Here is a 27866-nt window from a genome sequence, read left to right on the forward strand (position 1 = left end):
TCACAATCCCTTTCCACTTTGTTTAAATAGAATCAAAGAGAATTCTAACACGAACGTATGGCCATAAATGACTCATCAATGGAGTTACGGATTGAAAGTTATGGGCAAATGAAATTGGGAGTGAATAGTAGTTAGGTTTTGGCTCACCTCTTCTTCTCTTCTTCATGGATCATGAACACCAGCGGAAAAAGTGGCTAAAGTTCTACTTTTGTGGGTTATATGAGTTGGGCTTGGGCCTAACATAGCCCTGGTTCCACCAGTTGGCCCATTGGCCCAATTTCAGGTCAAAATATTTAAAATTAGTGTCAAAAGTTTACACATGTTATGTGGCCTCAAGGAAATGATCATTTCTGGTAATTAACTTTTTCTTATAAACTTCAAATTTAGAGTAATTCTATATGAACACTCGTGTTTGACCTTTAATTAAATTTGATACTAGTAAAAAAGGTTTGTAACTTTTCTTTTTGTTTTGTTTCTTACTCTTTTAGTTGAAGTTCTTAAATTCTTTACAAAAGGAAAAACAAAAGGAGGAGCTATAAAGATTCGTAGCTAGTGTTTATAAGTATAGAAGTAGACTTTTTCTTAAATTCTTTTTAGATAGATATTTATGCACATATATATTTAGTTTTAGTTAGCTTTTGATTTATTTTTTACTATTTTATCCATTTTTATTTTTATAATTATGTTATATGTACACCAAAAATTAATCACTAATCAAATATTATGTATAAAAGTATGTATTTAGCATTTCATAAGTATATTCCTGTAAATAAATTTGATTATTAGTTTATTATAAGTTTGATTATTATTCTACTATACCAAGTTTGATTATTTTTTAGGTAATTATTTAATTAAAAAATGTGTGAATCAAATATGTATAAATATACATAAATACATAATAGTTAATTTCATATCTAATTTTTAGTATATATAGAGATTTTTTGCTGCTCTTATAATGGATCCTCTTTTTCTATTGATTGGTGTAATGATGAATTAATCCCTAACTTTGATACACAACACTAGTCTTTTTGCTCTATAAGCAATTTTTTACGCTGTAAATATATAAAAATATTAAATCCTTATATAATTTTTTTTCATTATTATGTCAAATATATTGAATGAACATTTGTGATTTAACTACAGTCTCAACACGCAGCAAAAGTGTAAATTCCTATGCAAAGCAATTACAAAAACTAGACTAAGTTGTGAAAAGAATGTTGTTTGAGAGCTATGGACTGGAGAACAAGAAATTAGAATGTTTACTGGATTTAACTGATTATGTGCTCCGAGGTTACAAGTACAGAACACCAAAAGTTGGTGAAAGCAACTTGGGAGTGGCTCCTAATTCAGACACATCTTTCCTAACAATACTAAATCAGAAGATAGAAGGCTTGGGGGTTAAGCTCAAGAATGGGGAATGGTTTGAAGTTGGTGTTTCATCCTCTTTGTATTTGGTTATGGGTGGTGATGCATTGCAGGTCAGTCACTTTTAAATTAGATATATACGTGATACAATATTTATTTTTTTCTCTCACCATTTTTAATATCAAAGAACTCTTGGGATTAATAGCTTTTAGTATTTTTGACTATCATTTGGCCAGCACAAATACTAGATTATCTTTAATAAATAAATTTTACTGATGTATGTGTGTAAAATTTGAAAAATGTGAGTGCAAATTGTATTGATTCATGTGTGTAAAACTCTAATAAATATAGGTGCAAAATATATGTTTCTTATGTGCAAAATATTTATAAATATAGATGCAAATTATTGCTGGCCAATAATGATAAGATTTGCTAGTCATATAGCATTGCTCTTAAATATCCGTCCAAAAACAAAAGTGGATAATGTTTCAAAGTATCTATTTTTTATTGGAGTTTAGGAGGACCTTTGTTAGTCCACAACCTTAAGGTAGCGTTTGGCAGAGAGACAGAGATGGAAAGACTGAGACTGAGAGACAGAGATTCAGAACAGAAACTGAAATAAATTTTTGTATTCTGTTTGGTGCAAAATGGGAGACAGAAATTGAAACAAGAATGAAGCTCTAATTTAATTTGTACAAAGGGTAAAATTAGAATTAATTAATTGAAATGAGGGTATTTTAGGTATAAAATATTATTAATTTTTAGTCTCTATTTCTAAGAATTTCAATCCCCTGTGTTCTCAGTTTTTGGAGGTACTGAAATATTGAAATTTTAGGAACAGAGACAGAAATTTTAGTACCAGTCTCTGAGCTAACAAACATGATACGGATCTCAGTCTTCTAAACTCTGTCCCAGTACCTCAAAACAAATGCTACCTAAAAGGATGTGCCAATTTCACTTTTTCGAATTGATTTTTTTTTTTTTTTGCGAAGCAAAAACTAATCTCGAAATGTGAAGAGAAAATTTAGATCATATGGATATTAATGTTCATTTTTATAGACTCAAATGGTTTGTCAAGTGGCTTGTGTTGGCATGGAGGGATTATGTAAAGGTGAAGGTAAGATATACAACAGTGAAAGATGAGGCTAAAAATTAAGAGCGGGACTGGTGGGTGTGTCTCATAGTATTAATGTGCATACTCGTTTGGAATAATTTTAAAGAATCTAGGTAGTCCTTCTTGAATTTGATGGCAAGGTGATAGTAACGAGGAGTTTCAATGTAATCAAGAGTTAGAAAGAAAATAAGGGAGGAGATCTAAGATCATTAGGTTCTATTAATAATTTTAACTATTTTATCGATGATAACTTTTTGGTGGATAGGCCTCAACTTTACATAGTCTAATAGGAGAGCAGGGTGAGACCTATTAAAGGAGAGACTCGACTGTTTCTTATGTGGGCTGCAGTAGCTAGGTAATTATGAGGCTGCAGTGGTTCGAAGACTAGCTGAAATGAGTTCGTACCATGCACCATTATTACTTGATACCAATCCTCCTAGACAGGTCACTATAAAGAGGTTCTAATTTCAGGAAAGGTGGTGTGGTAATGAAGAGATCAAAAAGTTAATTCTAAAAAATTAAAACATGCATGCATATGATTTTTCAATGTTCATCACCGTTTAGTCTAATGACAATATCAAAGCAAGTCAAATTCAAGAAGGCTATTGATGAACTGAACCAGTGCTATGTAGCAAGGAGGGTAGAAAGGATTCATCGAAGTTGTGAGATTGATAAATTCGAGAGAAAATTGGAGGAAGAATACAAAAGGAAGAAAGATATTAGAGAGAAAAATCAAGATATAAGTGGATTAAAGACGTGAATTGCAACACAAAGTTCTTTTGCTAAAGGTTCCAATCTAGAAATCGAAAAAATAAGATATCGAGACTAGTTAGAGTTGATGGGGTGAGAGCTACAGAGACGAAAGGCATAGCTAGAGTAACGAGTAGTTATTTCAAAGAACTATTCACAACCTCTAACCCAGCTGATCCAACTATTACTTTTCATGACTTTATTCCTGTAGTTACAACTAGCATGAATCGTTGTCTCTTGAGGATGGTGACTTTGGATCGGAGGAAGCAAAGAGGCCAACTTTCATTGTTTGTGCGAAGAGTGCATCAGGAGATGATAGTTTTATTGCAAATTTTTCTAGTTCTATTAGGATATTTCAGGCGATGACATTTTCAAGGTAGTTTATAGCTTCTTTAGGGTTGTAAGAGTTCTAAAAGGTTTCAACCACACTCCTGATATGCTTAATCCCCAAGATCCCAAATGCTAGAGACATGTATCAAATTAAACCTATTAGTCTATTCTCTATTTTTTATAGGATTATATCAAAATTTAAAGTACTGGTTCAAAGACTTCAACTTTTCATGAATAATTTTGTGAGTTCAAACCAAAGTGTATTTTGAAAAGAAGGCTACATCTGACAATATACTCATTGCCCGTGAGTGGATACACTACCTGAAGACAGAAGACAAGATTGAAATATGAAATGGTACTGAAACTGGATATGATCAAGGCCTAAAATAAGGTTGAATAGAGCTTTTTGTGGTTTATTATGGAGAAAATGGTTTTTGATGGTTGATGGATTTTGTGGATTTCAGACTTGGTCACCAGTGTTTCTTACTCTGTTATTGTAGAGAGTCAACCTTATGACTTCTTTAGGCCAACAAAGGCCATCTATCAAGGAGATCCTCTGTCACCATACCATCTCCTTTTCTGTGTGGAAGCTCTTTCGTTCCTATTACACAAGATAGAGAAAACAGGAAAATTCAAGACATTCAAATCCATAAAAGATGTATTATTGCCAATCATTTACAATTTTGCTGATGTCTTTATCCCTTTCTATAAGGCCTCACATGATTCATTCACTAATGTTCTAGAGCTTCTCTATAACTATGAGATGTTTAGTTGTCAAAAAGTCAATCTAAACAAGTATGTCATATTCTTCAATAAAAATGCCATTCCACTCTCAGAGTCGTCCAAGTAATATCTGAGGTGAATCAGAGTCGATCTCTCGAAGATTGTTGGCTCAAATCAAGCTATGGACACCTTGTAGATCTTAGTCAGGTGATTAGAAAAGAGTTATGTTGTTAAAAATGCATAAAGACTAAATAAAGATAAATTTACTTAGTAGTTGTGAATTCAATGAAAAGAAGATGGTTGAGGCTTCAAAAATGCTTCATTCTTCTGGATCAATCTTTCTTACTGTTTTCTCCAACTGTGAGTGGTTCTTTTCATGACAGGCTGTAAGTGATCAACGCCGGTTCAATGGCTGCCAATCTTCCTCTCTCAGGCTGAACGCTAGATTTAGTGTATGCCCAATCTGAATGAGGGTGAAGCTCCTGCAGTTCATTGACGATCAGATTCTTGCCAGTAAAGAATTTCATAAAAATAATCACGTTGTAGATATAGTTTCTAAACCAATAGAGAATCCTTTCGTACAAAAGTTTGGTTGTCACAAGTAACAAAACCCAATAAAATTTATAATCGAAGTATTTAAACCTCGGGTCGTCTCTCAAAGAATTGCAGGGAAGTATGATTTATTATTGGTTAATGAAAAAGGTATATTTATGGGCTTTTGAAAGGTTGAACAGGGAATTTAAATAGCAGGAAGATAAATTAATAACTAGAAAAACTCTTGGCAAGGTATGAGAACTGGAAATCCCATTCCAGTTATCCTTATCAGGTGTGATGAGAATTATTTATTGCTCCCACTTAGTTAACTCTTACTAAATAAAGGAAAGTCAAGTGGACTAATCAACTTGATTCCTCAAGTCCTAGTCAACTCCTATGGAAAGACTAGATTTAGAGGGATCCAAATCAATCAGCAATTTCAATTTTCAATCAACTGCTGAGTTTGATAACTCAAGTGTCACGAATTACTCAACCAAAGCCAAAAGGGGAAAATCCAAATTATTTATATCATAAATAGAAGAAAGCAATCATAAATCTGAAATACCTCAAATTGCATTGAATAAAGAAATCAAATATAACATGGAGTTCATAAATCAAATTGGGAAAATAAACAAACTAAAGTAATAGAACAAATAAAAGTAGAAGAGAAACTAAAGTAAAGAAACATTGAACCTGGAATTGAAGAAGAAGTAAACCTAACCTAAGAGAAATCCTAATCCTAAATCCTAAGAGAGAGGAGAGAGCCTCTCTCTCTAAAAACTATATCTAAAACCTACAAATTGTGAATTATGAATGTTGTTGATAAATGAATGGATTTCCCCATTTTATAGCCTCTAATCTGTGTTTTCTGGGCTGAAAACTGGGTCAGAAACAGCTCAAAAATTACCCCCAGCAATTTCTGATACGTCTAGTGATGATCTAATTTCTGCCAGTAAAGAAATTTATAAAAATAATCGCGTTGTAAGTATAGTTTCTAAACCAACAGAGAATCCTTTCGTACAAAAGTTTTGGTTGTCACTTAAGCAAACCCAATAAAAATAATAACCGAAGTATTTAAACCTCGGGTTGTTTTCTCAAGGAATTGCAGGGAGGTATGATTTATTATTGGTTATGAGAAAAAGTATGTTTTTGGGTTTTTGAAATAAGGAAGAAGTAATTTAAATGGCAAGAAAAATAAATTAATAATAGTAAAAACTCTTGGCAAGGTATGAGAACTAGAAATTCTATCCTAGTTATCCTTATCAGGTGTGATGAGAATTGGATTTTTGCTCCCACTTAGTTAACCCTTACTAAATAAAGGAAAGTTAAGTGGACTAATTAACTTGATACCTCAAGTCCTAGTCAACTCCTATGGAAAGACTAGCTTTAGAGGGATCCAAATCAATCAGCAATCCCAATTTCCAATCAACTGCTAAGTTGATAACTCAAGTGTCACCAATTACTCAACCAAAGCCAAAAGGGAAAAAATCTAATTTATTTATATCGTAAATAGAAGAAAGCAATCTTAAATCTGAAATACCTCAAATTGCATTTAAATAAAGAAATCAATTCTAACGTGGAGTTCATAAGCCAAATTGAAAAGATAAATAACAATTAAAGTAATAGAATAAATAAAAGTAGAAAATAAATTAAAGGAACATTGAACCTAGAATGAAGAGAAGTAGCCTAATCATAATAGAAATCCTAAATCCTAATCCTAATCCTAAATCCTAAGAGAGAGGAGAGAGCCCCTCTCTCTAGAAACTACATCTAAAACGTAAAATTATGTATATGAAAGTTCTATTTTTGAAGGGATGCATTCTCCTATTTTATAGCCTCTAATCTTTTGTTTTCTGGGCGGAGAACTGGGCCAGAAACAGCCCAGAATTCGCTAGTTGCGAATTCAAACACGCTGATTTTTGCAGATGCAATGCGTGCGCGTGATGCACGTGTTTGCATCACTTATATTCAGAGCAACAATTGAAAATTATATATCCTTTCGAAGCCCCGGATGTTAGATTTCGAACGCAACTGAAACCACCTAATTTGGACCTCCGTAGCTCAAGTTATGATCGATTTAGTGCGAGAGGGTCAGGCTGACAGCTTTGCAGTTCCTTTAATTTCTTGTATTCATTGCACTTTTGCATGCTTCCTTTCCATCCTCCAAGTCGTTCCTGCCCTGTAATCCCTGTAATCACTTAACGCACATATCACAGCATCGAATGGTAATAAGAGAGGATTAATATTAGCAAATATAAGGCCAAAGAAGCATGTTTTCAATCATAGCACAAAATCAGGAAGGAAAACGTAAAACATGCGAATTGTATGAATAAGTGTGAGAATAATAGATAAAATTCAATAGATTAAGCACATGATAAACCCTAAAAATGGGGTTTATCATCCAGCACGCTGCAAAGTCACGCGTGAGCGTCGTCCACGCGTGAGCGTGGATTGGATTTTTGCCAGGTCACGCGTGCGCGTGATCGACGCGTGCGTGTCACCTGGTATCGAGGTAGCTGTGGCAAATTATATATCGTTGCGAAGCCCTGGATGTTAGCTTTTCAATGCAACTAGAACCGCCTCATTTGGATCTCTGTAGCTCAAGTTATGGTCGATTTAGTACCAAGAGGTCAAGCTGGACAGCTTTAGCAATTCCTTCAGTTTCTTGTATTCCTTCCACTTTTGCATGCTTCCTTTCCATCCTCTAAGCCATTCCTGCCCTATAAAGCTTGAAATCACTTAACACACATATCCCGACATCAAATGGTAATAAGAGAGGATTAATATTAGCAAATATAAGGCCAAAGAAACATGTTTTCAATCATAGCACAAAATCAGGAATGAAAACGTAAAACATACGAATTGTATGAATAAGTGTGAGAATAATAGATAAAATTCACTAGATTAAGCACAGGATAAACCCTAAAAATGGGGTTTATCAACCTCCCCACACTTAAACATTAGCAAGTCCTCATGCTCAGCTCAAGAGAAGCTATAAAGGAGTGAAGTGGAATGGTAGAATAATGTATGAAATGCAACCTATCTATATGAATGCAACTACATGCTAAGATGTTAACCTACTTGGTTAAAAGTAAATAAGCTCTTCAAGAAAAACATAAATCAGATTTCACTAATTCAAATTATATAATAAAAGACAAGTAAACTTGTAAGAAGATAGCTCATGAAAGTAGGGAACATAGAATCAAGCATTGAACCCTCACTGGTAGTGTATATGCACTTTAATCTCTCAAGTGTCTAAGGTGAATCACTCTACTCTTCTCTAATCATGCTTTCTAAACTTTGTTCTTCATCTAACCAATCAAAAAATATTTAATGTACCAATGCAAACATCATGAGGTCTTTTCAAGGTTGTAATGGGGCTAAGGTAAGAGTGAGGATATATGTATGGTCAAGTGAGCTGAAATATGAATCTTTGACTAACCTAAGCTTTCACCTAACACACACATACTCTCTCTATGTAATTCTAAAGTCATGCCTAGCTACCCAGAATTCTGACTTTTGCATCACATACTCATGCATCAACTTACATACTCATGCATCAACTCTTCTTTTAATTTTATCACATATGCATTGATCTTTTTATTAACTTAACTTTGCATTGGGGTAATTTTGTCCCCTTATTTATTTACTTATTTATTGAATAATTTTTTTGGATTTTTTTCTCTCTTTTTTTTTAATTTTTTAATTTTTTTAATTTTTTTATTTTTAAATAGAAAAATAAACATAACTTATCAATGCACATGGATTTTTAATTTTTCTGGTCTCAGATGAGTAGGTACCCAAATTCCCAATATTTTATCAAAGTAAAAACATAACACATTTCCTTATTAGCCCATGTTCCCACAGTTTCCGCACACTTAGTTGATACACAATCTCTAACTTAAGCTAACCAAAGATTCAATTTGAGGTATTTAATTGTTTTTCCGCTTAAGGTTAGTGATGTGGTAAAATATAGAACAAATGGGATTAAAAGGCTCAAAGTGGCTAACAAAGGTGATTAAAAGTGTATGCTATTTGGGATAAGTGAGCAAAAACAAGTAATGGCCTCAATCATATGCAAGCATGTAAATATACTAAATAGTGGACATATAGAATGGAACAAAGAAAAGATTGCAATCATAGGGAAGAAAACACACAAGAATAAAAATTTATGGTTAAATAATGTAACCATATAAATAAGCTCAAAATCTCACAGGTTGTGTGTTCTTAGCTATAATTCATGTTCCAATTTACAATCTTCAAACAAGTTTAACACAAAAGTTTTAATTTAAATTAGTGAAATTTTATAAAATAAGGTCTTGAAAGGAAACTCAGTACTTTAACCAAGCAGTGGTAAATATATGCACAAAATCAAGAAAACATGCAATCAAATATGCAGATGCAACAATGAACTAATAAAGAAAATAAGGCATTGGTGTTGAGAAGAAAATAACTAATCCATGGAGATCGGTATCGACCTCCCCACACCTAAAGATTGCACCGTCCTCGGTGCATGCTGAGATGTGCAGGTGGACGGGCTGCTACAACTGATACTTTTTTCCAAAGATTGGGCAGGTGGACTTGTCTGTCGCCCCATATAGAAGTTCTTTTCCTTTCCTTTTCCCGGTGGCCATCCTGAAAGAAGAGGAAAAGAAGAAAAGTAACCCAGAAACAAAGATAGAAAACAAATAAAATATGGGTGTTAATGCCAAATAATAAGGGTCTTAATTACATGGTAGCAACAACATGCAAGTGAAAAATAGTGGAAGCAAATGGCATATCAATAGTGCAAAAGTTAAAACAATGGGGAAGAGAGTGTGGATAATGCAAGATAGTATAAGTGCATATCAATGCAAAAGGAATATCAGTATTATAAAAATTAGCATTGTCTTATGAATAATAATACCCAATCAGAATAAAACAAGTCATGAAGCACCGGAATAATGCAAGAAAAGATGCAACAGTTAAATAAGAAAATTTAACACCAATAGAAAAATAATAAATTTAGAAAAGAAAATAAAAATATGCACAAAATTAAAATGTAATGAACGAAAGTATGTAAATAAATTAAGTAAAATAGAATGAAGGTGAAGAAGGATGAGAAGTTAAAGAGATAACGAAGTAGAAAGTAAGAAAGGAGGAAGAAAGAAGGAGAAAAGATAGAAGAAAAAGGGTAAGAGTTTAGAAACGGGGCGCGACGTGTACGCGTGCATCACGCGTACGCGCGAAAACTAAATTGGCCGTTCAACGCGTAAGCGTCGCCCATGCGTACGCGTGGGAGGTCTATTAGCGAATTGACGTGCACGCGTCAGGGAGGCATACGCATGGGGTGATTTTGTGCCTCTAGCACAGTGCCAGCGCCAGACCATCACAACTCTCTGTTCAGCACGCTTTTATGCCGATTTTCATTCCCACGCGTACACGTCGCTGATGCTTACGTGTGGGTTGAACTTTTTGTAGGGGACACATACGCGTGAAGCACGCGTATGCGTAGGGTGGCTTGTGCACCCGCACCCCTCCCGCACGTCTCTTACGCAACTCTCTGTCTAGTTGCGTAGACACATATGATGCGTGCGCGTCGTTGACGCTTGCGCGTCGATCCCCTTTTTTATTTTTATTTTTTTATTTTTTATGCAGAATGCAAAATGCAGAATGCAGATGACTATGCAGAAATTATGAATGAACACGAATAAAAATAAAATAAAATAAAACTAAGAACAAAAAGGAATGAATATACCATGGTGGGTTGTCTCCCACCTAGCACTTTTAGTTAAAGTATTTAAGTTGGACATTTGGCGAGCTCCTTGTCATGGAGGCTTATGCTTGAACTCATCCTGAAACTGCCACCAATGCTTGGACTTCCAATAATCTTCGTCATTCTCAAGTGAATTTTCCAAGCCTTGAGGGAGTTCTTCACAAGCTTTGAGCTCCCAAAGTGGATCCCCGTGTATGCCCGAATCCCAAATCTTGATTCTACACCCGTCTTCAAGTTGATCATCATGGTTCCATCCAGTTGGCAAGTACTCTGAATTCTCTACGGAGTACCAAACTCTTCTTTTAGATCTAACCAAATTATCACCAGTTGAGTCCTTACATCTATCTCTTGAAGTATCAACCTTGATGAGCCTTGATTTACAACTTCAACCACTAAACATCCTTCTCTTACGCTTAATGCCACAAAGTCTCCTAAGTTGGCCATCCGTTTCAAGAATACCATATTCAGGTGGAATGGTAAGGCGAATAGAGACAAGCCTTATCCACTCAAATGAAGGAGTAGATGGCAATCTAGGTGGAGAAGTCTCCCACGTTCTTGACAAAGCGTACTCAACTCCCGTCTGCCCTTTTCTAAGAATTTCCGCTTCCACATCATTCTCAGACTCAATCAGAAAAGAGTCTTCATATTCAAGGGGTTCATTTGCGGATGTAGATTTATCACTAGGAGGACTTGATGCATGATCCTCATCACCAAGGGAACTTACTTCTTGAACTACCCCATCCAAGTCTTCATAAGGAATATGCCATGGAGGTTGTGCACTAGCCTTCTTGACATCAATTTCAATCTTATTGGAGGAGTACTCTACAATTCTAGATTCCCATGGAGGTTTAGCATCTCCTAAATCTTCAACCACTTCTTCCTCTGTAACCGTTATGGCTTCCTCCACTTGTTCCAATACAAAACCATGTTCCTCATTGTCCACCAGAGTTTCTAGTGTCTCCTTCATACTATAATTTTCTTTAGATTCTCCACATGTAGCCATGGGAGTACTTTGGGTGTTCAAATGTTGGAAAGCTAATTGATTTATTAACTCGCCCAAGGCAGCCGCGAAATTTAGCACATTCTTTTCCATCTCTTCTTGCCCTTGAAGAAGTACACCAATGGTTTCATTCATTGGAGATTGGGGTGAATATGAGCGTTCATTACTTGGGGGGAAGGGTTCATGATACGGAGGTAGTTCTTCTTGATAAGGATGTGGCAGTTCAACACTCTCCATCTTTTCCACTTGTTGCTCAACATACTCATCTGTGGGAATGCTTTGTTCATTGCATGAGTCTCTTGGGCCAAACTTTTGACGGATGGTTGCGTGAAGTTGATCTATTGCTTCCTGGAGACGATCGATTGACTCTTGTCCAGCTTGACTATCATAAGTAGGATCATAGTGCTCTTGGGTTGATGGGTATGGATATGGTATATATGGAGGTGGTGGTTCTTGGGAGTAATTGGGTTGGAATTGGGGTAGATCTATGTATGGCTCATATGGCTCATAGGGTGGTTGATATGGTGGATATGGGTTAGGATCATATGAGGTTGTTTGGTAGTAGGAGGCTTGTGAGTTTGGTGGTTCAAACCTATGTTGAGGAGGGGGGTCATAGGCATATGGTGGGTCTTGTTGGTAACTACAAGAGGTCCACCATATTCATCATCTTGGTATGCACCTTGGAATGGCTCTTGACCATAGTAATTTGGTGGAGATTGATTGTCACAAAAGGGTTCACCATAACTATTGTCTTAGTATGCATCACAGAATGGTTGTTGGTTATAGCGCATTAGAGGGGGTTGTTGCCATGAGGGTTGATCAAATCCTTGTGGCTCCTCCTATCTTTGATTCTTCCAACCTTGATGCCTATTTTCATTATAGTTTTCATTCCTTACAACAACATTGGAACTAAACTTAAAACCAGAGGGGTGAGAATTCATAGTAGTCAGGGAAATAAAAATTAAAGAAAATAAACTCTTAAAACTAGAAACACTAAGAAAGAAACGAAAAAGCAAATATTTACAATAACCAATAATAAGGCACACGTTTGCAATTCCCCGGCAACGACTCCATTTTGACGATCAGATTCTTGCCAGTAAAGAATTTCATAAAAATAATCACGTTGTAGATATAGTTTCTAAACCAATAGAGAATCCTTTCGTACAAAAGTTTGGTTGTCACAAGTAACAAAACCCAATAAAATTTATAACCGAAGTATTTAAACCTCGGGTCATCTCACAAGGAATTGCAGGGAAGTATGATTTATTATTGGTTATGGAAAAAGGTATATTTATGGGTTTTTGAAAGGTTGAAAAGGGAATTTAAATAACAGGAAGATAAATTAATAACTAGAAAAACTCTTGGCAAGGTATGAGAACTGGAAATCCCATCCCAGTTATCCTTATCAGGTGTGATAAGAATTGTTTATTGCTCCCACTTAGTTAACCCTTACTAAATAAAGGAAAATCAAGTGGACTAATCAACTTGATTCCTCAAGTCCTAGTCAACTCCTATGGAAAGACTAGCTTTAGAGGGATCCAAATCAATCAGCAATTCCAATTTTTAATCAACTGCTGAGTTTGATAACTCAAGTGTCACCAATTACTCAACCAAACTAAAAGGGGAAAATCCAAATTATTTATATCATAAATAGAAGAAAGCAATCATAAATTTGAAATACCTCAAATTACACTAAATAAAGAAATCAAATATAACATGGAGTTCATAAATCAAATTGGAAAAATAAACAAACTAAAGTAATAGAACAAATAAAAGTATAAGAGAAACTAAAGTAAAGGAACATTGAACCTAAAATTGAAGAAGAAGTAAACCTAACCTAAGATAAATCCTAATCCTAAATCCTAAGAGAGAGGAGAAAGCCTCTCTTTCTCTAAAAACTACATCTAAAACCTAAAAATTATGAATTATGAATGTTGTTGATGAATGAATGGATTCCCCTACTTTATAGTCTCTAATCTGTGTTTTCTGGGCCAAAAACTGGGTCAGAAACAGCCCAAAAATTGCCTCCAGTGATTTCTGATACGTCCAGCATGCTTCAAAGTCACGCGTGAGCGTCGTCCACGCGTGAGCGTGGAATGGATTTTTGCCAGGTCTCGCGTGCACGTAATCCACGCGTGCGCATCACCTGGATTCAGAGAAGCTATGGCAAATTATATATCGTTGCGAAGCCCCGGATGTTAGCTTTTCAACACAACTAGAACTGCCTCATTTGGACCTCTGTAGCTCAAGTTATGGTCGATTTAGTACCAAGAGGTCAGGCTGGACAACTTTAGTAGTTCCTTCAGTTTCTTGTATTCCTTCCACTTTTGCATGCTTCCTTTCCATCCTCTAAGCCATTCCTGCCCTATAAACCCTAAAATTACTTAACACATATATCATGGCATCGAATGGTAATAAGAGAGGATTAATATTAGCAAATATAAGGCCAAAGAAGCATGCTTTCAATCATAGCACAAATCAGGAAGGAAAACGTAAAACATGCAAATTGTATGAATAAGTATGAGAATAATGGATAAAATCCACTAGACTAAGCACAGGATAAACCCTAAAAATCGGGATTATCATTCATCTCCCTTGATGATCCTACTCAAAATGCCACAGACAAGGTTGAATCTTCCAGATCAGAGAATACTGCGGCTTTGGTTCTAGCCTCTACCACAAAGACTATAATCTTCCCATACCTCGGCTGAACTGGTGTTTCGAGAAGTCCCCAATGAAGTCGTAGATTAGCCATCTAAGAGATGTATAATCAAGCTTGTGGTTCAGTGATCTCCGGTCAAGGACTCACATTGAACCCATGTAGAATAAGGATGAGTGTCACGGTTCATCTCACTCATAAGGTTGAAGAACGAAGATACATCTTTGAATAGAGTCACACACAAATTGAATAGAATAGTAGTACTTTTATAAAACCATGAAAATCAACAGAGCTCCTAACCTTAACCTAGGAGGTTTAGTGACTCATGCTGTGTAGAAAATACAATGAAAGGTTCGAATAGGGCAAAGATTAGAAGTTTTTAAAACACTACAAAAAAATATGTTTAAAATGGCATTTATATTACGGTGGTTCTTTAAAACCGCCGTAATATTTGGATAATATGGCAATTTTGATCGCTGCGGATAATAAATTTGAATTTGATGGCGGTTTTGGTCATTATGGCGGTTTTGAACCGCCGTTAGCACTTGTATATAAAATGACAAATTGAAAATCCCTAGTTTCAGAAACACTTGGTTCAGTACTTTAGTTGGTTGAAAGTTGAAGCTCGTGTACGGTGCTACTGCAGTGACCTCTTCCTCTTGCGTTCTCCTCTAACGACGATCTTCTCCGATGGCATCTCCTGCGATAGCTTCTCTAGCGGCAATCTTATCCGGTGACGGCCCCTCCAGCTTCCTCTCCTTGCCATCCCCTATATCTTCTCCGCAAAAATCTCAGTGCCTCCCTTTCGTTCTGGATCAGTAAGGTCGGCTTGCCTCTTTTAGGTCGTGTGCAAGGATTCATCGCGAGTGGTTCCACTGTTTGCGTAGCAAGATCAACAGCAATAGCAAGAATAAGAAGAGGTGCGGTTGAATCTGGTTTATATCTTATTGTAAACTTGTAATTACGGTTTTAGATTGCTATTGATATGATTATGATTATGATTATGATTGAGTTACTGTTATTACAATTGAAATAAGAGCCCTAGGTTTTTGGCAAGTATTTGCACCTAATTGTTACTAGAATAAAAAATAGGAAATTGTTCCTCTTCACTCTTGAGATCAACATTCCAAACAAACTCATTTTTAATCTCATCCAGGACGGCACTGAATTTTGAATCGTAGTGGAGTAGTAGTAGCGAGTGTACTTCTCCAGAGTCCACATTCGCTATGGCCAAGCATTGAAGCTTTGATTTTGATGAAGAGAAAAGCTCTGGACTGTACGGACACTCAGAACCATTATCTATATAATAATGAGGTCCTTCTTCAGCTCTGTAGAAGCAGGCAAGTAATTCCTTCTTTCTTTCTTTTCTATTTTCCCTGTTTTCTCGCTCTGCATTATTATCCATTACAAAGAAAAAAAAAAAGATTTCATGTAGAGTATGTATTTGTTGCATTGAACTTGAAAGGAAGAAAAGAACTTAGGACAAATGTGTTTTGTTCCTAAATTAAAATGCCCTTAGTTAAGCATGCAATTAGATCTAAAATTTTCTATTATCAGTATGTCATAACTACTCTTAAAACAGAGATCCTGTTCTCTATTTATATCATACTTAATTGCAAATTAAAATTGCAAACTCAAATAATTTTAACTTAGATTTTGATAATATTAACTTAAGATTATTTTTTAATCTTAACACAACTATAAGCTGATTATGATTATGATTATGATTGGGTTACTGTTTTTAATAATATTCATTCACCTTTGCTTTGTTGTTATGATTGAGATGAATTGTTTCTAAGCCATAGAGGAAGTATCTAAAAGAACAATAGCGTTACTTGACTGTTTTTGAAATGATTTCTCTAGTAATCTTTCTCATCAGTTGAGTTTAAACATGTTTCATGCAATTTCTTGTCCATAAGGTGTTTGTGTTATTGTCTTTGAGTCTAATATTTTCTTTGAGGAGCTTATGCTTTATGTATTTCTTGTGCCTGGGTCATCATTCATTCTCCTTTACTTTGTTGATATAATTGAGATGAATTGTTTCTAAGCCATAAGTCCTTATCTATTATAGGATTTTTCAAATAAGTATAAGAACTAGAAAATTTTCACCAATAGAATGTGATTTTAGCCAGTATTATCATTTAGTTATACTTAGTTATGGTAATAACTCAAAATAGCCTTCTTATAAAAAGATTCATCAGCACTAGAAACTTTTTCGATTGATTCTGTTTTTATTCATGTTCAAAGATATATGCTGCTACTTGTATTATATATCATTTCTATGTTGGTTATAAGTGAGGAAAGATTTGTGATGGAGAAAATTGGAAACTGTTCACCAATGGATTCTCTTTTGAGCTCATACCTAGGGCCAAATTTTAGATTTTGAAATTTTTACTTCCTCCATCTTATTTGGTTATATGTCTACTAACTTTCTGTTACATTCACAGGTGGCTGCTCTTGTTACTAAAGGGGAGCTTGATGGTGAAATGGGGGATGCACACATGGCAATGCAGGCTAGGTTGATGAGCCAGGCCCTTCGGAAATTAAACCGCTCCTTGTCAGTTTCTCAATGTATATTGATTTTTATGAACTAGGTATGAGTTAAAAACTAGTAATTGCACTGTTGTCAGTCTTGTGTGAATATTTTTAATATTTTAACCTTTAATGATGCTGAGGGATGTTCTGCCATATACTATCATATTTTATTGGCGATTCTATGAAAAACCAAAAAGAAATCCACATTCTCTACTTTTAATTACTCATATTTTGTATTTGCTAATTATTACTACTTCTATTTCTTTAATGCTAGGTTTTGATTTTCTCTTTGTTAGCAGAAATTTGGAGTAAGGTCTTCATGAAATTCCTTCGATTTTTTTCTTACATGCATGTATACAAATTTTCATTTGCTTCACAGTTTTGATTTGTAAATATGCTCTCCGTTGGTGATTTACTGATTTGCATAGCACGTGTTTGATGAATTGTTTGAATGCTTATTTTTTTTGTTCAAGGCAATCGAAGATTCTAGAATCTCGATTGTGGTTTTCTCCAGAAGCTATGGGGATTCGACGTGGTGGTTGAAGGAATTGGAGAAGATAACAGAGTGTTGGAGCAGTAAGGGTCAGAAGGTTGCGCCAGTGTTCTACGTTGTTGATCTGTCGGAAGCTGGGGCGGCGTTCGCATGCCGGGAATCGCTCAAGAAAGATGCTTGCCTTCCGGGTTTTGTTACACTGAATCGGCTTTCGAAGGAGGTAGTCGACGCGCGCCACCAGTGCCTTAAGTGCGCTATGGACCTTTCCATGAAGCACGAGTATCTCCCTGAAGATCTTCAGGTTTTTTCTTCTTTTTTTGACCAATCCTTTTAATTCTAATTCTAGCTACCCATGTATTTTATTTATTTATTTATTTATTTATTGTTGTTTTTGTTGTTGAGATGGATGAGAATCTTTCAGTAATTCAGTATTAAGTTTTGATTTGTCTTTTAGATTGCCTCAGCGAAATGCTAAGTGTTACAGGGCCTGAATTTTAGTTAACAACTACAAAAGGAAAACGCTTGAAAAGAACATGGATTTGGATGAATCGTTTCCTTCAGAATCTTCTTAACTGTAAGTATATCAATTTTTAAAAAAGGAAGGGCAATGTTTCCAAGATTGATGGGGCCATAGTACTGTATGGATTTTGCTACCATTTGGCTTAGATAAGTTTTTTTTATCACCAGGGAGAGTATTGAACTTATGTGGCATTTCTAAAAATCTTATATGTCTACTAGTCAAGTGTTCATGATGTATCTTTTGTACTATGTTCTTTCTCTCTAAATGCTTTTCACTGCTGCATCTAACTTTCAAATTTCAATACATATCATTATATCAATTGCAAATTATGTATTAAGAGCCCATTTGGGAAGTAGCAGAAGCTACTTTTTTTACTTTTGGATTATGAAAAGTCAAAATCTACGTATTTGGCAACATTTTAAAAAAAGCTTTTAACTTCCTGAAAAGTTAATTCACAGTTTTTTGAAGAAGTAGAATTATATGACTTCTCTACTTCTCGATAAGTCATTCTACCACTTCCTTAAAAAAAATTTAATTTCAAAACAAAAAAAATCTACTTTTCTTCTTGACTCTGTGAAAAATACTAAGCCTTCACCACCATCTTCACGCAAGGTCTACTAGAAGCACTGGCCTTCCACCATCATTCCATCATCATTCTCATGCAATATTCCAAATCTCACCATTTTCATGTAATGATTCATCTGATGGAAGTATTGATCCTCTACCACCATTTTTCAGACATTATTGCATCTGAACAACCTACTGCATATATTGCTTCTAGGTATTTTTTTTTATCATTTTATCACTCTATTTTTTATTATTAAATTGTATTTAACTGTGGTATGAAATTTCAGTTTTAATTTTATTTTTTTCACATGTGATTTTATAACTTGCTATTATTTTCATAGTTAATTATAGCAAGTTCCTGGCCTCAATAAAGGAGAAGGAAATTTTAATAGGAGTAAAAAAATAGAAAATAGCAACAAAATATATATTGACACATTTTATATTTATTTTTTATTTTTACCTACCATATCATGCACAATATTAGTGATTAGGTTATGTAAAATCAACATTCAATATTAGAAAGTATTTTTTATCATCATTATTTTAATATTCATTCTCTTCTGTAAAAAAAAATTATTTTTTGAGTTATTTATCCAAACGCTACAACTTTAAAATAAGGACTTTTATAACTAAAAATCTAAACACAAAATAACTTACGTATAAGCTGCTATTAATAAAAGTCCTTATGCTTTAAGCTCTTTTTCCAAAAGAACTTATTTAAGTTATTTACCCAAACTGGGCCTAATTCTTTCTCATTAAAATCTTCTTTTAAACTCAAAAAAAGAAAAAGTAATAATTAAGCTATTATATTTTAAAATCCCACTTATTACCAGCTTATTATATTTCTAGTAATAAGGCATAAACGTGACATAAGAGTGTTTATTCAATATTAGTCACTATCGAAACAACCCCCCTTAAAACCAAAAGAAAAAAAGAAAACCACAAAAGAAAAGAATAATGTGAGTATTATATAGTGTTGTCTTATTCATGAAATAAATAATCCAACAACTATTTTATTTTTCATTAATACAGTGTTATTTGTCACCATAAGTATAGATTTTCGTGAAATAACCCTCTAACAGCTTCCCTAATGAAAAATAATACAAACTGCCCCCACCGACACACCAAGCAAAACTCCATTTTAAGTCCTTGTTTTCTAATGTTCAGCTCAGAGGTCCTTGTTTTTTTATTTTTTTTCCTTTTAAGTGTTCTACTAAGAGGTCCATTTCATAGTTGGTTGTAAGAAGAAAGTTGTAAAATGGAGTTGAATTTGGATTAGTTCATTAAAATGTAGTATACTGTTTCTCGCTGTCATTTTGCCTCATGCAAATCTCTATTTGTTTAGGTCACCGTTATTTGTTTTATTAATTCCGAACTTGGCTTTATTCTACTTCTGTTTGTTTATAGCGACTTGTTCTCAATTCTACAGAATTTGGATCAGCGTTTTAATCATGAGATTTTGCTTTTGACTCATTTTTTTCTCTTTTGGGTATGTCACAATGTTGTGGTGTTCTAATACTTGTTATGTTATCTGCTTTTGCAGTGAATTAACAACAACTGCGAGCACTCTTATGGCTTAGAGCGAGTAATTCAATTCGATGATAGTGTCAAGTTCTACTCTCAATGTACTTTTTGATAAGCAGACCTAGTTCTTTTCCTATATTTATGATGATGTTGATCTGCTAATAATTTGCTTCTACAGTTTTGAATGTTGATTATTACTTAATTTATTTGAGCCTCTAGGGAGTGCACACTTAGTTTGACTTTTTTTGATCGTTTTTAGGTTTAAGAGATTGACAGGTCGGAATGAAGTAGCTATCTCAGCTGATGACTACAAATTTTATTCTCCAAGATACAAGTTTTGGCATACAGCATCAATTTCACTTTTCAATATCGCTGATATCCCTGTTAAGTATGATGTGCCCCATTTTGGTGAATAAAGTGATCCTTGTAAGATATCCAACAATATAAGCAACTTCATTGTCTAATAATAAAGGAGGTTTAGGTTATGACATAATTTGTTGGAAAAATGAATGGAAACCATGTTCGTATATATATGTAATTAGGTGCCATATGGCTTAGCTGCATATTGCATGTTAAAAAGCTTTGAAGGGATTCATGTGCTTTGGTTTCTAATTTTGTGTTTTTCTAACTGGTTGTCAACTATTAAGAAGGCTTAGGGTGTTTGTTAGTGGGTACCTTCTTGAAATCACTTGTGGGCAAAAGAAGGGAAGGAAAAGGCACCAAACACTTTGCAACTGAGAAACAAAGAAGATAGCAACTGAATGGCAAATACAAAATCCTGAGAAGTCTTATCCCAAGCCCCACAAAGGTATAAAACACTTATAAACTTGTTTACTAATTTTTACAAATCAAACTAATAGGTTGAATCTGCTATTAACAGATGGATAGAGCCTTTGTGGTGGGTGATGTCATTGAATATATAAGGGAGCTGCTCAGAATGGTTAATGAGCTCAAATTACTGGTGGAGAAGAAAAGATATTAAAGGGAGAGATGCAAAAGGCAGAAAGCGAAAGATGATGCTGCAGAGAGCTGTAACATAAAGTCTTTCAGCAATCCAGATGGATGCATAAGGACCTCATGGCTTCAAAGGAAATCGAAAGATAGCGAGGTTGATGTGCGGATTATTGATGATGATGTTACAATCAAACTCTTCCAGAGGAAGAAGATTAACTGTCTACTTTCAGTCGCCAAGTTTCTGGATGAACTTCAGTTGGAACTTCACCATGTTGCAGGTGGACATGTTGGCAAATATTACAGTTTCTTGTTCAATAGCAAGGTTGGTATTTCTTTTTGACAAGAAACTAACAGGGGCAATCATAAATCTTTTGAATCACATTGTTATGCTTCTGTATTTTAACTATGGCCTATTTCAGTCTATGCCAGTGCTATAGCCAACAGTGTGATCGATGTTATGGACACTCAGTATGCAGCAGCAGTTCCACATACAGGTAGCTATTAGGTTAAGGGGATAATAGTTTCAAGTTTTGGCACTGTACCAAGGTTCAAGTAACTAGTTACATGTACGAAAATAAGAAAAGAGAATTGTCTTTATTGCAAATTATGATCCGTCGAGGTTATTGAGTAACCTAAGCAGTCTCTATGCTAATACTTCACAAAGTAATAATTAGTGGATATGATTTGCTTAATTATTTATATAGGAATTATTACTTTTGATTTTTAATACTAAAAATTATATATTATGTTTGATATTTTATTTGAGTTATGTAATATTGTTTATGGGTTATAATTTTTTGTTATTATGAAATTTTAAACAAAAAATTGTTTGCTTAACGTGGTAAAAATAATAGTTAAAAATGCCTTTTTAAACGATAAAAAATGTCTTTTTTATTCAGTAAAAATAGTAGTTCATGAATGCCGTTTTAAACAACATGAAATGCCATTTTAACTCGGTAAAAATGTCGGTTTCAAACATCATTTTAACCAATTAAAAAATACCATTTTATCCGAAAATAATAGCAGTTTGAACCGCCATTTTAACCAACAAAAAAATGCCATTTTATCCGAAAATAACGGCGGTTGAACCGCCGTTTTAACCAACCAAAAAATCGCTGTTTTATTCGAAAAAAATGACGGTTTGAACCACCGTTTTAACCAACATAAAAGTGTCATTTTAACCGGAAATAACGGTGGTTTGAAATCGCCGTTTTAACTAACTAAAAAATCGTCGTTGTATCCGAAAATAACGGCATTTTGAACCGCCGTTTTAACCAAGGAAATTGTGGCGGTTTTTTAAAAACCGCCATAATAACCAAATGGCGCTTTGAATTTCGACGGTTTTTGTTATCCGCCATTCAAGGTAATAACGGTGGTTCAAACCGCCGTAATAACCCTAAAAAACCGCCGTAATAACTAAATTTTTTTGTAGTGAAAGTTCTTAACAATGGTGATCTTTGTTATATTTATACTAGTCTAGTAACTAAGGATTACAAAAAATAAGATAAACTAGTCTTGTAGTGCGAAAATCTACTACTAGGACCCACTTGGTGAGTATTTGGGTTGAGCTCGAGTGTTTCCCCTAAGCTAGGGTCCCTTAGGGGCATTGAACGCTGGCTAAGGACCCCCTTGTGGGTGTTGGATGCCAGCTACTCCTCTGTGGGCGTTGGACGCCAGGAACGGGGTAGGTGGCTGGCATTGAACGCCAATTTTGGGTCTTCATTTCCGAAGCAAAGTATAGACTATTATATATTTCTAAAAACCCCTAGATGTTAGCTTTCCATAGCTGTTGAGAGCGCGCCCGTTGGACTTCTGTAACTCCAGAAAAGCTCTTTCGAGTGCACGGAGGTCAAATCCTGACAGCATCTGCAGTGCTTTCTCTGTCTCTGAATCAGACTTTTGCTCAAGCTCCTTAATTTCAACCAGAAAATACCTGAAATCATCATAAAACACACAAACTCAAAGTTGATTCCAAAAGTATGAATTTTGCACTCAAACCTATTAAAATATAATAAAACTTAAATAAAACATAATAAAAACTATATGAAAATAATGTCAAAAAGTGTATAAAATATTCGCTCATCAGCTACTAAACCCAATTCACCACTGTCCAGTATTCTCAAGGGCAAGTGCTTTCGCTATTCCTATCTTTTCATAGCAAAAAAGGTCATCTACCATCTTGGAGTTGGCCGAATCTACTAGAAAGGAGGAAGATAGTGGAAAAAGGTTTGAGATAGAATATTAGTTCTTGGTCTAGTGTTAGAATTTTGTAAGATCCTTGACTTGCCTTACCCATTTTACATTAATTCAACTAGACCCACAACCACAGGAATGTATTGGGTAAAGGATTTACTAACCGAGAATTGTACCTAAAATCAAGAATTGAATAGCTAAAACCTTTCATCCAGACATAGGAACAAGAATCCTTAACACTTTTTTGAATGAAGATGAAATTGATTTGTTGATTTTGTCTTGGAATAAGAAAAAATAGTATGATGTTGCCTCAACCAACCTCATAGCATATGATTTCTCCCACCCACCAATTGATTAGTACCCTCTGTTGATGAAGAACTTGACAATTTAGAAGAATATGCAAGGGGTTGAAAATCCCTTCAAAAGTAATTATTTTGTGGAGAGTTCTGCATGAAAGCTTAGCTGTCATGACCAACATCTACCGAAGATTCTCATCAACCTCCATTGTGTGTCCAAGGTGTAGAGAGGCTGCCAAATTAATCTACTACTGTTTTAAAAAATGTGCATCCTCTGGTGACATTTGGAGAGGACCTCAACCGGATTTGATCACATTCATTTTTTTTTTGTTATTGAAGATAGGAAGATTCGAATCCGCAACCTCTTAGTTGAGTATGAAGAGACTATACTATTTGAACTATAATTCATTGACAGGGAATTTTTCGTTCTTTTAATATGTCCCTCTTTGAACCATGTACTTCATTTTCTAGTAAAATGCAATTATCTTACTGTTAGGAGAAAAAGTAGTGGTTTTTATAAAAAAGATAAATTTTACTTATTATAATTGACACTATATATTTTTTTAAATTATGGTGATACTTAGATATTCTTAATGAGATAAATATTTTAAAATTTAAAAAAAATAATGAGAAAAATTATAAGAAATAATGTATTTAATAGCTAACAAATCCTATTGATAACTTCCTTTTAAGAGAAAACTTATGAGTAAAAGAATTATTTTTCTCCAAAAATAATTGAACCAAGTACCTTGTTTTTAAAATAACAAAAATAAATCTCCATTTTTATGATAAAAAATTAAAAGAAAGCACAGAATTAAAACGAAACAAGATTGACAATTCCACTTGATTTTTGGCACAACTAATTGAGAAATATACTTCAAAATTTTTTACGTGTCTCTGACTTAGTAAATAACTTGAAATTTTCATGGCACAAGTGTGGAGTAATGACAGAATACCAGCTTGTGAACACCGAGTCTTGGTAAACTCAAAGATAGATAGATACTCTACGGGGCTGCTTTCGTATGTTAATAACATAATGGAACCACAAGAGGAGCTTGTTGATGAGGAAAACCCTTTTTGTTACAAGCCTTTTGACCATTACGGGTACCTCCATTTCTTTCTCTCAGATAAAGCTCTGAAATCTACTTCACGTATCAAAGCATATTGTGGAATCTAACACACATACATTGTGATGTACTTGGATGATCCATGGTTTTAATTTCAATTGTGCAAACCCACTAGAACTTAAAAATATGTTTGTGTTAGTTTGTGTGGTGTCCTTATGATTCTAATGTCATGTTAAAATTTACGTTTCGTATTATTATTAATGTTTTATATGTGATATGTTATGTTTATTTCAGTAATTTTTATGTAATATAGTCGTCAACTTCTTGTCGGATGAATGCGACAAAAGAGTAATGTGTTATTCGATCATCTGAGATGAAATGGACAAACTCATGTTTGTGAATTGAGATTACAAAGCGTAATAGGTGCAAATCAGTGATATATTTGTATTTTGAGTTTAAATTAAATAATGATGGTATAACTTGAAATCATTATTACCAGTGATATGATTGTTATAAATAGACAAACACATTCTTCTATTTTAAAAGCAACGGTTTGTTCCTTGAGCCTTTGCTTTTTTCTTACATTTATAGATTCTATTTTTAGTCTGCTATTCTTACTTTTGATTGAATTTCTATGTGCTATATTATGCTTTTAGCATTATAGTACTTTTTTTTCTTGAAATTTTTTGAAAAACTTTAAGAATATAGTTATAATATATTTTGTTTTAAATTGATTTATAATGTTTCAAATATATTTCAATTATACCTTTGAAGGTTAATACCATTAATAAAAATCTGACATGACAATCATATACTGTCGTGTCACTAACATGTGACATTCATACGCTGTGGTATCACTAGCATGTCATAAGTTGCCCACATGAAGGATATAATTGAAACACCTTTAAAATGTTCGAAAGGTTTTTCAAATATTCGAGCACAAATAGAAAATTGAGGAACTTGCTTTCTTGTCTAGTCATGAACCATGTCGAGAGGGCAACCTACAATGATACTTTAGTGCTTAAATTAGTTGAGTGTTTATTTGAGTGTTTTTAATGTAGCTTCTCTTACATCTATTTTCGCTTACTCCTCATTTTAAATGAGTGTTTATTATCGTTACAGAGATAATAACTATAGTAGTTAATGTTCATCATGATTTGGTCATTATTCCTATTCTATAACGTTTTTAGGTTATTCTTTCATAAATAGATATTTTAATACTATGAATCTACATTCCCATAGCTTTAGAGTATATGAGGTTACTGGATTTCTTCATTCTAGCATAGTCTTACTCCATTATGAATTAGCAACATTATACGTTGCGCTAATATCATTCTTAGTCCAAATTGGTTTCTAGGAACATGGGTCTAGTCCAAAACGGTGCCCCAAACTACTCAACATTCCTTTTTTTAAGGCTTTTGGCTCGTTTATTTCGGTCTAAGTGATGCGTTTGCATCTTTAGCACTTTTCTTGTTTTAATTTCTTATATTTTTAGATTTAATTATATTTTTTTATAATTTCATCACTTTTAAGTCTCATTTGCCACTGAGGTATTTTCTAAGTGGTACTCAATGAAATACAATATTGAAAAAGAAAATCAAGTAGCTGATGGGGGAAAAATGTCGGTAAAAATCTAAAAATTTTCACAAAAATATCGCGTTGCAAGTATAGTTCTAAAACGACAATTAAAACTCAATCAATATTTAAATTATTTGTCACTTAAGCAAACCCAATAAAATTAACCGAAGTATTTAAACCTCGGGTCGTCTCTCAAGGAATTGCAGGGAATGTACTTATAATTGGTTTTTGTGATAAGAGACAAGTAACGTAAATAACAAGGAAATAAAATAACAAAGAAAAGTCCTAGCAAGGAATGAGAATTGGAATTCCTATCCTTATTATCATTATCAATTGCGATGATAATTGCCTTTTGCTCTCACTTAGTTAACCTGTAACACCCTACCATATAGAGTCTTATGCTTAAGTCATAAAACGGAGATGGTAAGGTATTACGACCTCTAAAATAAAAGTTAGTATTTGTAATAGTGTGAAAAATGTTTATAACTAGGAGCCTTTGAAGAAAAAGGGGTAAAACAAAATTGAAACTCGAAAAGCATAACACTCCGATCGGTAACATAACAAAACCGACAAATGATATATTAACGTGAAACCATAAACAAAAGAGTGCCAAAGGTACAAATATCAAAACTCAAGACCCGGTTTGCGAAGATAACCGGTCCGAGCATAAAAGTATATATATATTTATATACATAAAGAAAGAAACCCAAGGGAAATCCCAAGGACAAACTATCAAAACCTATTCTCCAAAACAACCTCTAAGAGGAGTCAAACAGTATATAATTATTTAGTGGCTGGAGATGACAAGTATCTAAGTAAAAACATAAAATGAAAATAAAGTCCCGAGAACCAAGTATCTTTACTAATCCAGAAGTCTTCATTTTGCCTCAGCGAGGGGCCTCACGTCCTGCATCTGAAAATCACAAAATCCGCATGGGTGAGAACCGGAGGTTCTCAGTATGGTAACAGTACCCACATATCTAATATGTAATGTCCTGGGAAAGCCGAAGGCAATCCTAGAACTTCCAACAGATAAATCAAAGCTTATAAATAGACTAAACCATAAATGGCAACTGACTAAAGATCTTCAGTCTAACTAACATTCCCCTTTCCAAATCCTACAGACCTCCCAACCACCAGTAGTAATATAATATGGCAAACTCAATTATACCAGACAAGGAGATGTAAAAATAGGAAACAAATACGGCATTTAGACAATTAGCAAGTAATATGCAGTCAATTAGGCAATTCCAAACAATTCACATAATATGCGTATCATGTATGCCTGTCCTAATGGCCGATGAGTCTCATCTGTCGGTTATAAAGCCAACCCGACAAGTCCTAGTAGCTAACCATTAGACTGTCCCTCTGTCGTGCATCCCCAACTCGAGTTATTCAGAACATAAATCATAATTCGTATCCAAGACCCTCACTAGTGTATATTCAAGGGGGAGAGCTCATCCGGAACTTTAATAGTTTTCGGCCACACTTACGACATTGGGTCAGCAGAGTATCGAGTCTCCACCTGGAGCACATGGTAGCTAGCCACTGCTTTCTCCCATGGAAACTCGTATCTCAGATAGTAGAAGTGCAACATTCACATTTCATTCAATACGCATATATGCAATCATACTCAGCCATAATTCAATAATGGCTCAGCCATAATTTGGCAATAACTCAGCCATTCGGCTCATAATTCAATCCATAACCAGCCAATTTATTAACAATTACAGCCCTTCTGCTCATGGCATATAAAGCACTTCCACCACCATCCTCCGTATCTCGTACAATCATCTTTAATCATCATTGATCATTAATTCTCCTCTTTCTTCATCCACAAGTTACCACATTTCCTAGCCCTTCCCATTGCTAGGCATATCATAAAGATTTAAGATATAAAGGGTGAGAT

At 34.4% G+C, this 27866-nt stretch overlaps 1 protein-coding gene and 1 pseudogene across 20 annotated transcripts; both read left to right on the forward strand.

The window, feature by feature from the left end:
* The first annotated feature begins 324 nt into the window (after nt 1–324).
* On the forward strand, nt 325–24578 carry LOC112727562 (probable 2-oxoglutarate-dependent dioxygenase AOP1.2; annotated as a pseudogene).
* LOC112727563 (disease resistance protein RPV1-like) lies at nt 14812–21578 on the forward strand. Of its 20 annotated transcripts, none has more exons than XR_011868663.1 (11): nt 14812–15150; nt 15387–15570; nt 16678–16824; nt 17239–17559; nt 17713–17832; nt 18391–18559; nt 19889–19970; nt 20129–20295; nt 20517–20677; nt 20750–21145; nt 21243–21578. XR_011868663.1 is itself a non-coding variant. In XM_072209408.1 (11 exons), exons 3-5 carry the CDS (start codon nt 16800–16802, stop codon nt 17731–17733), a joined length of 357 nt encoding a protein of 118 aa, XP_072065509.1. In that variant the 5' UTR covers nt 14812–15150; nt 15387–15570; nt 16678–16799; the 3' UTR covers nt 17734–17832; nt 18391–18559; nt 19889–19970; nt 20129–20295; nt 20517–20677; nt 20750–21145; nt 21243–21578. The 20 variants fall into 20 exon arrangements, 7 of the variants coding, with proteins under 7 accessions (XP_072065509.1, XP_072065511.1, XP_072065508.1 ...); XR_011868661.1 differs by having other exon boundaries at nt 18517–18559; XR_011868664.1 differs by having other exon boundaries at nt 18517–18559; nt 20520–20677.
* Nucleotides 24579–27866: the final 3288 nt, after the last annotated feature.

This window comes from Arachis hypogaea, chromosome 12 (assembly GCF_003086295.3).
Source record: "Arachis hypogaea cultivar Tifrunner chromosome 12, arahy.Tifrunner.gnm2.J5K5, whole genome shotgun sequence".
Classification (NCBI taxonomy): domain Eukaryota; kingdom Viridiplantae; phylum Streptophyta; class Magnoliopsida; order Fabales; family Fabaceae; genus Arachis; species Arachis hypogaea.

Coding starts and splice junctions, on each gene's coding strand:
- LOC112727563 (XM_072209404.1), top strand. CDS start 16,800: ATGTATATTGATTTTTATGAACTAG. Junction 16,825..17,248: donor TATTGATTTTTATGAACTAG/GTATGAGTTAAA, acceptor AGGCAATCGAAG/ATTCTAGAATCTCGATTGTG. Junction 17,560..17,712: donor ATCTCCCTGAAGATCTTCAG/GTTTTTTCTTCT, acceptor TTTGTCTTTTAG/ATTGCCTCAGCGAAATGCTA.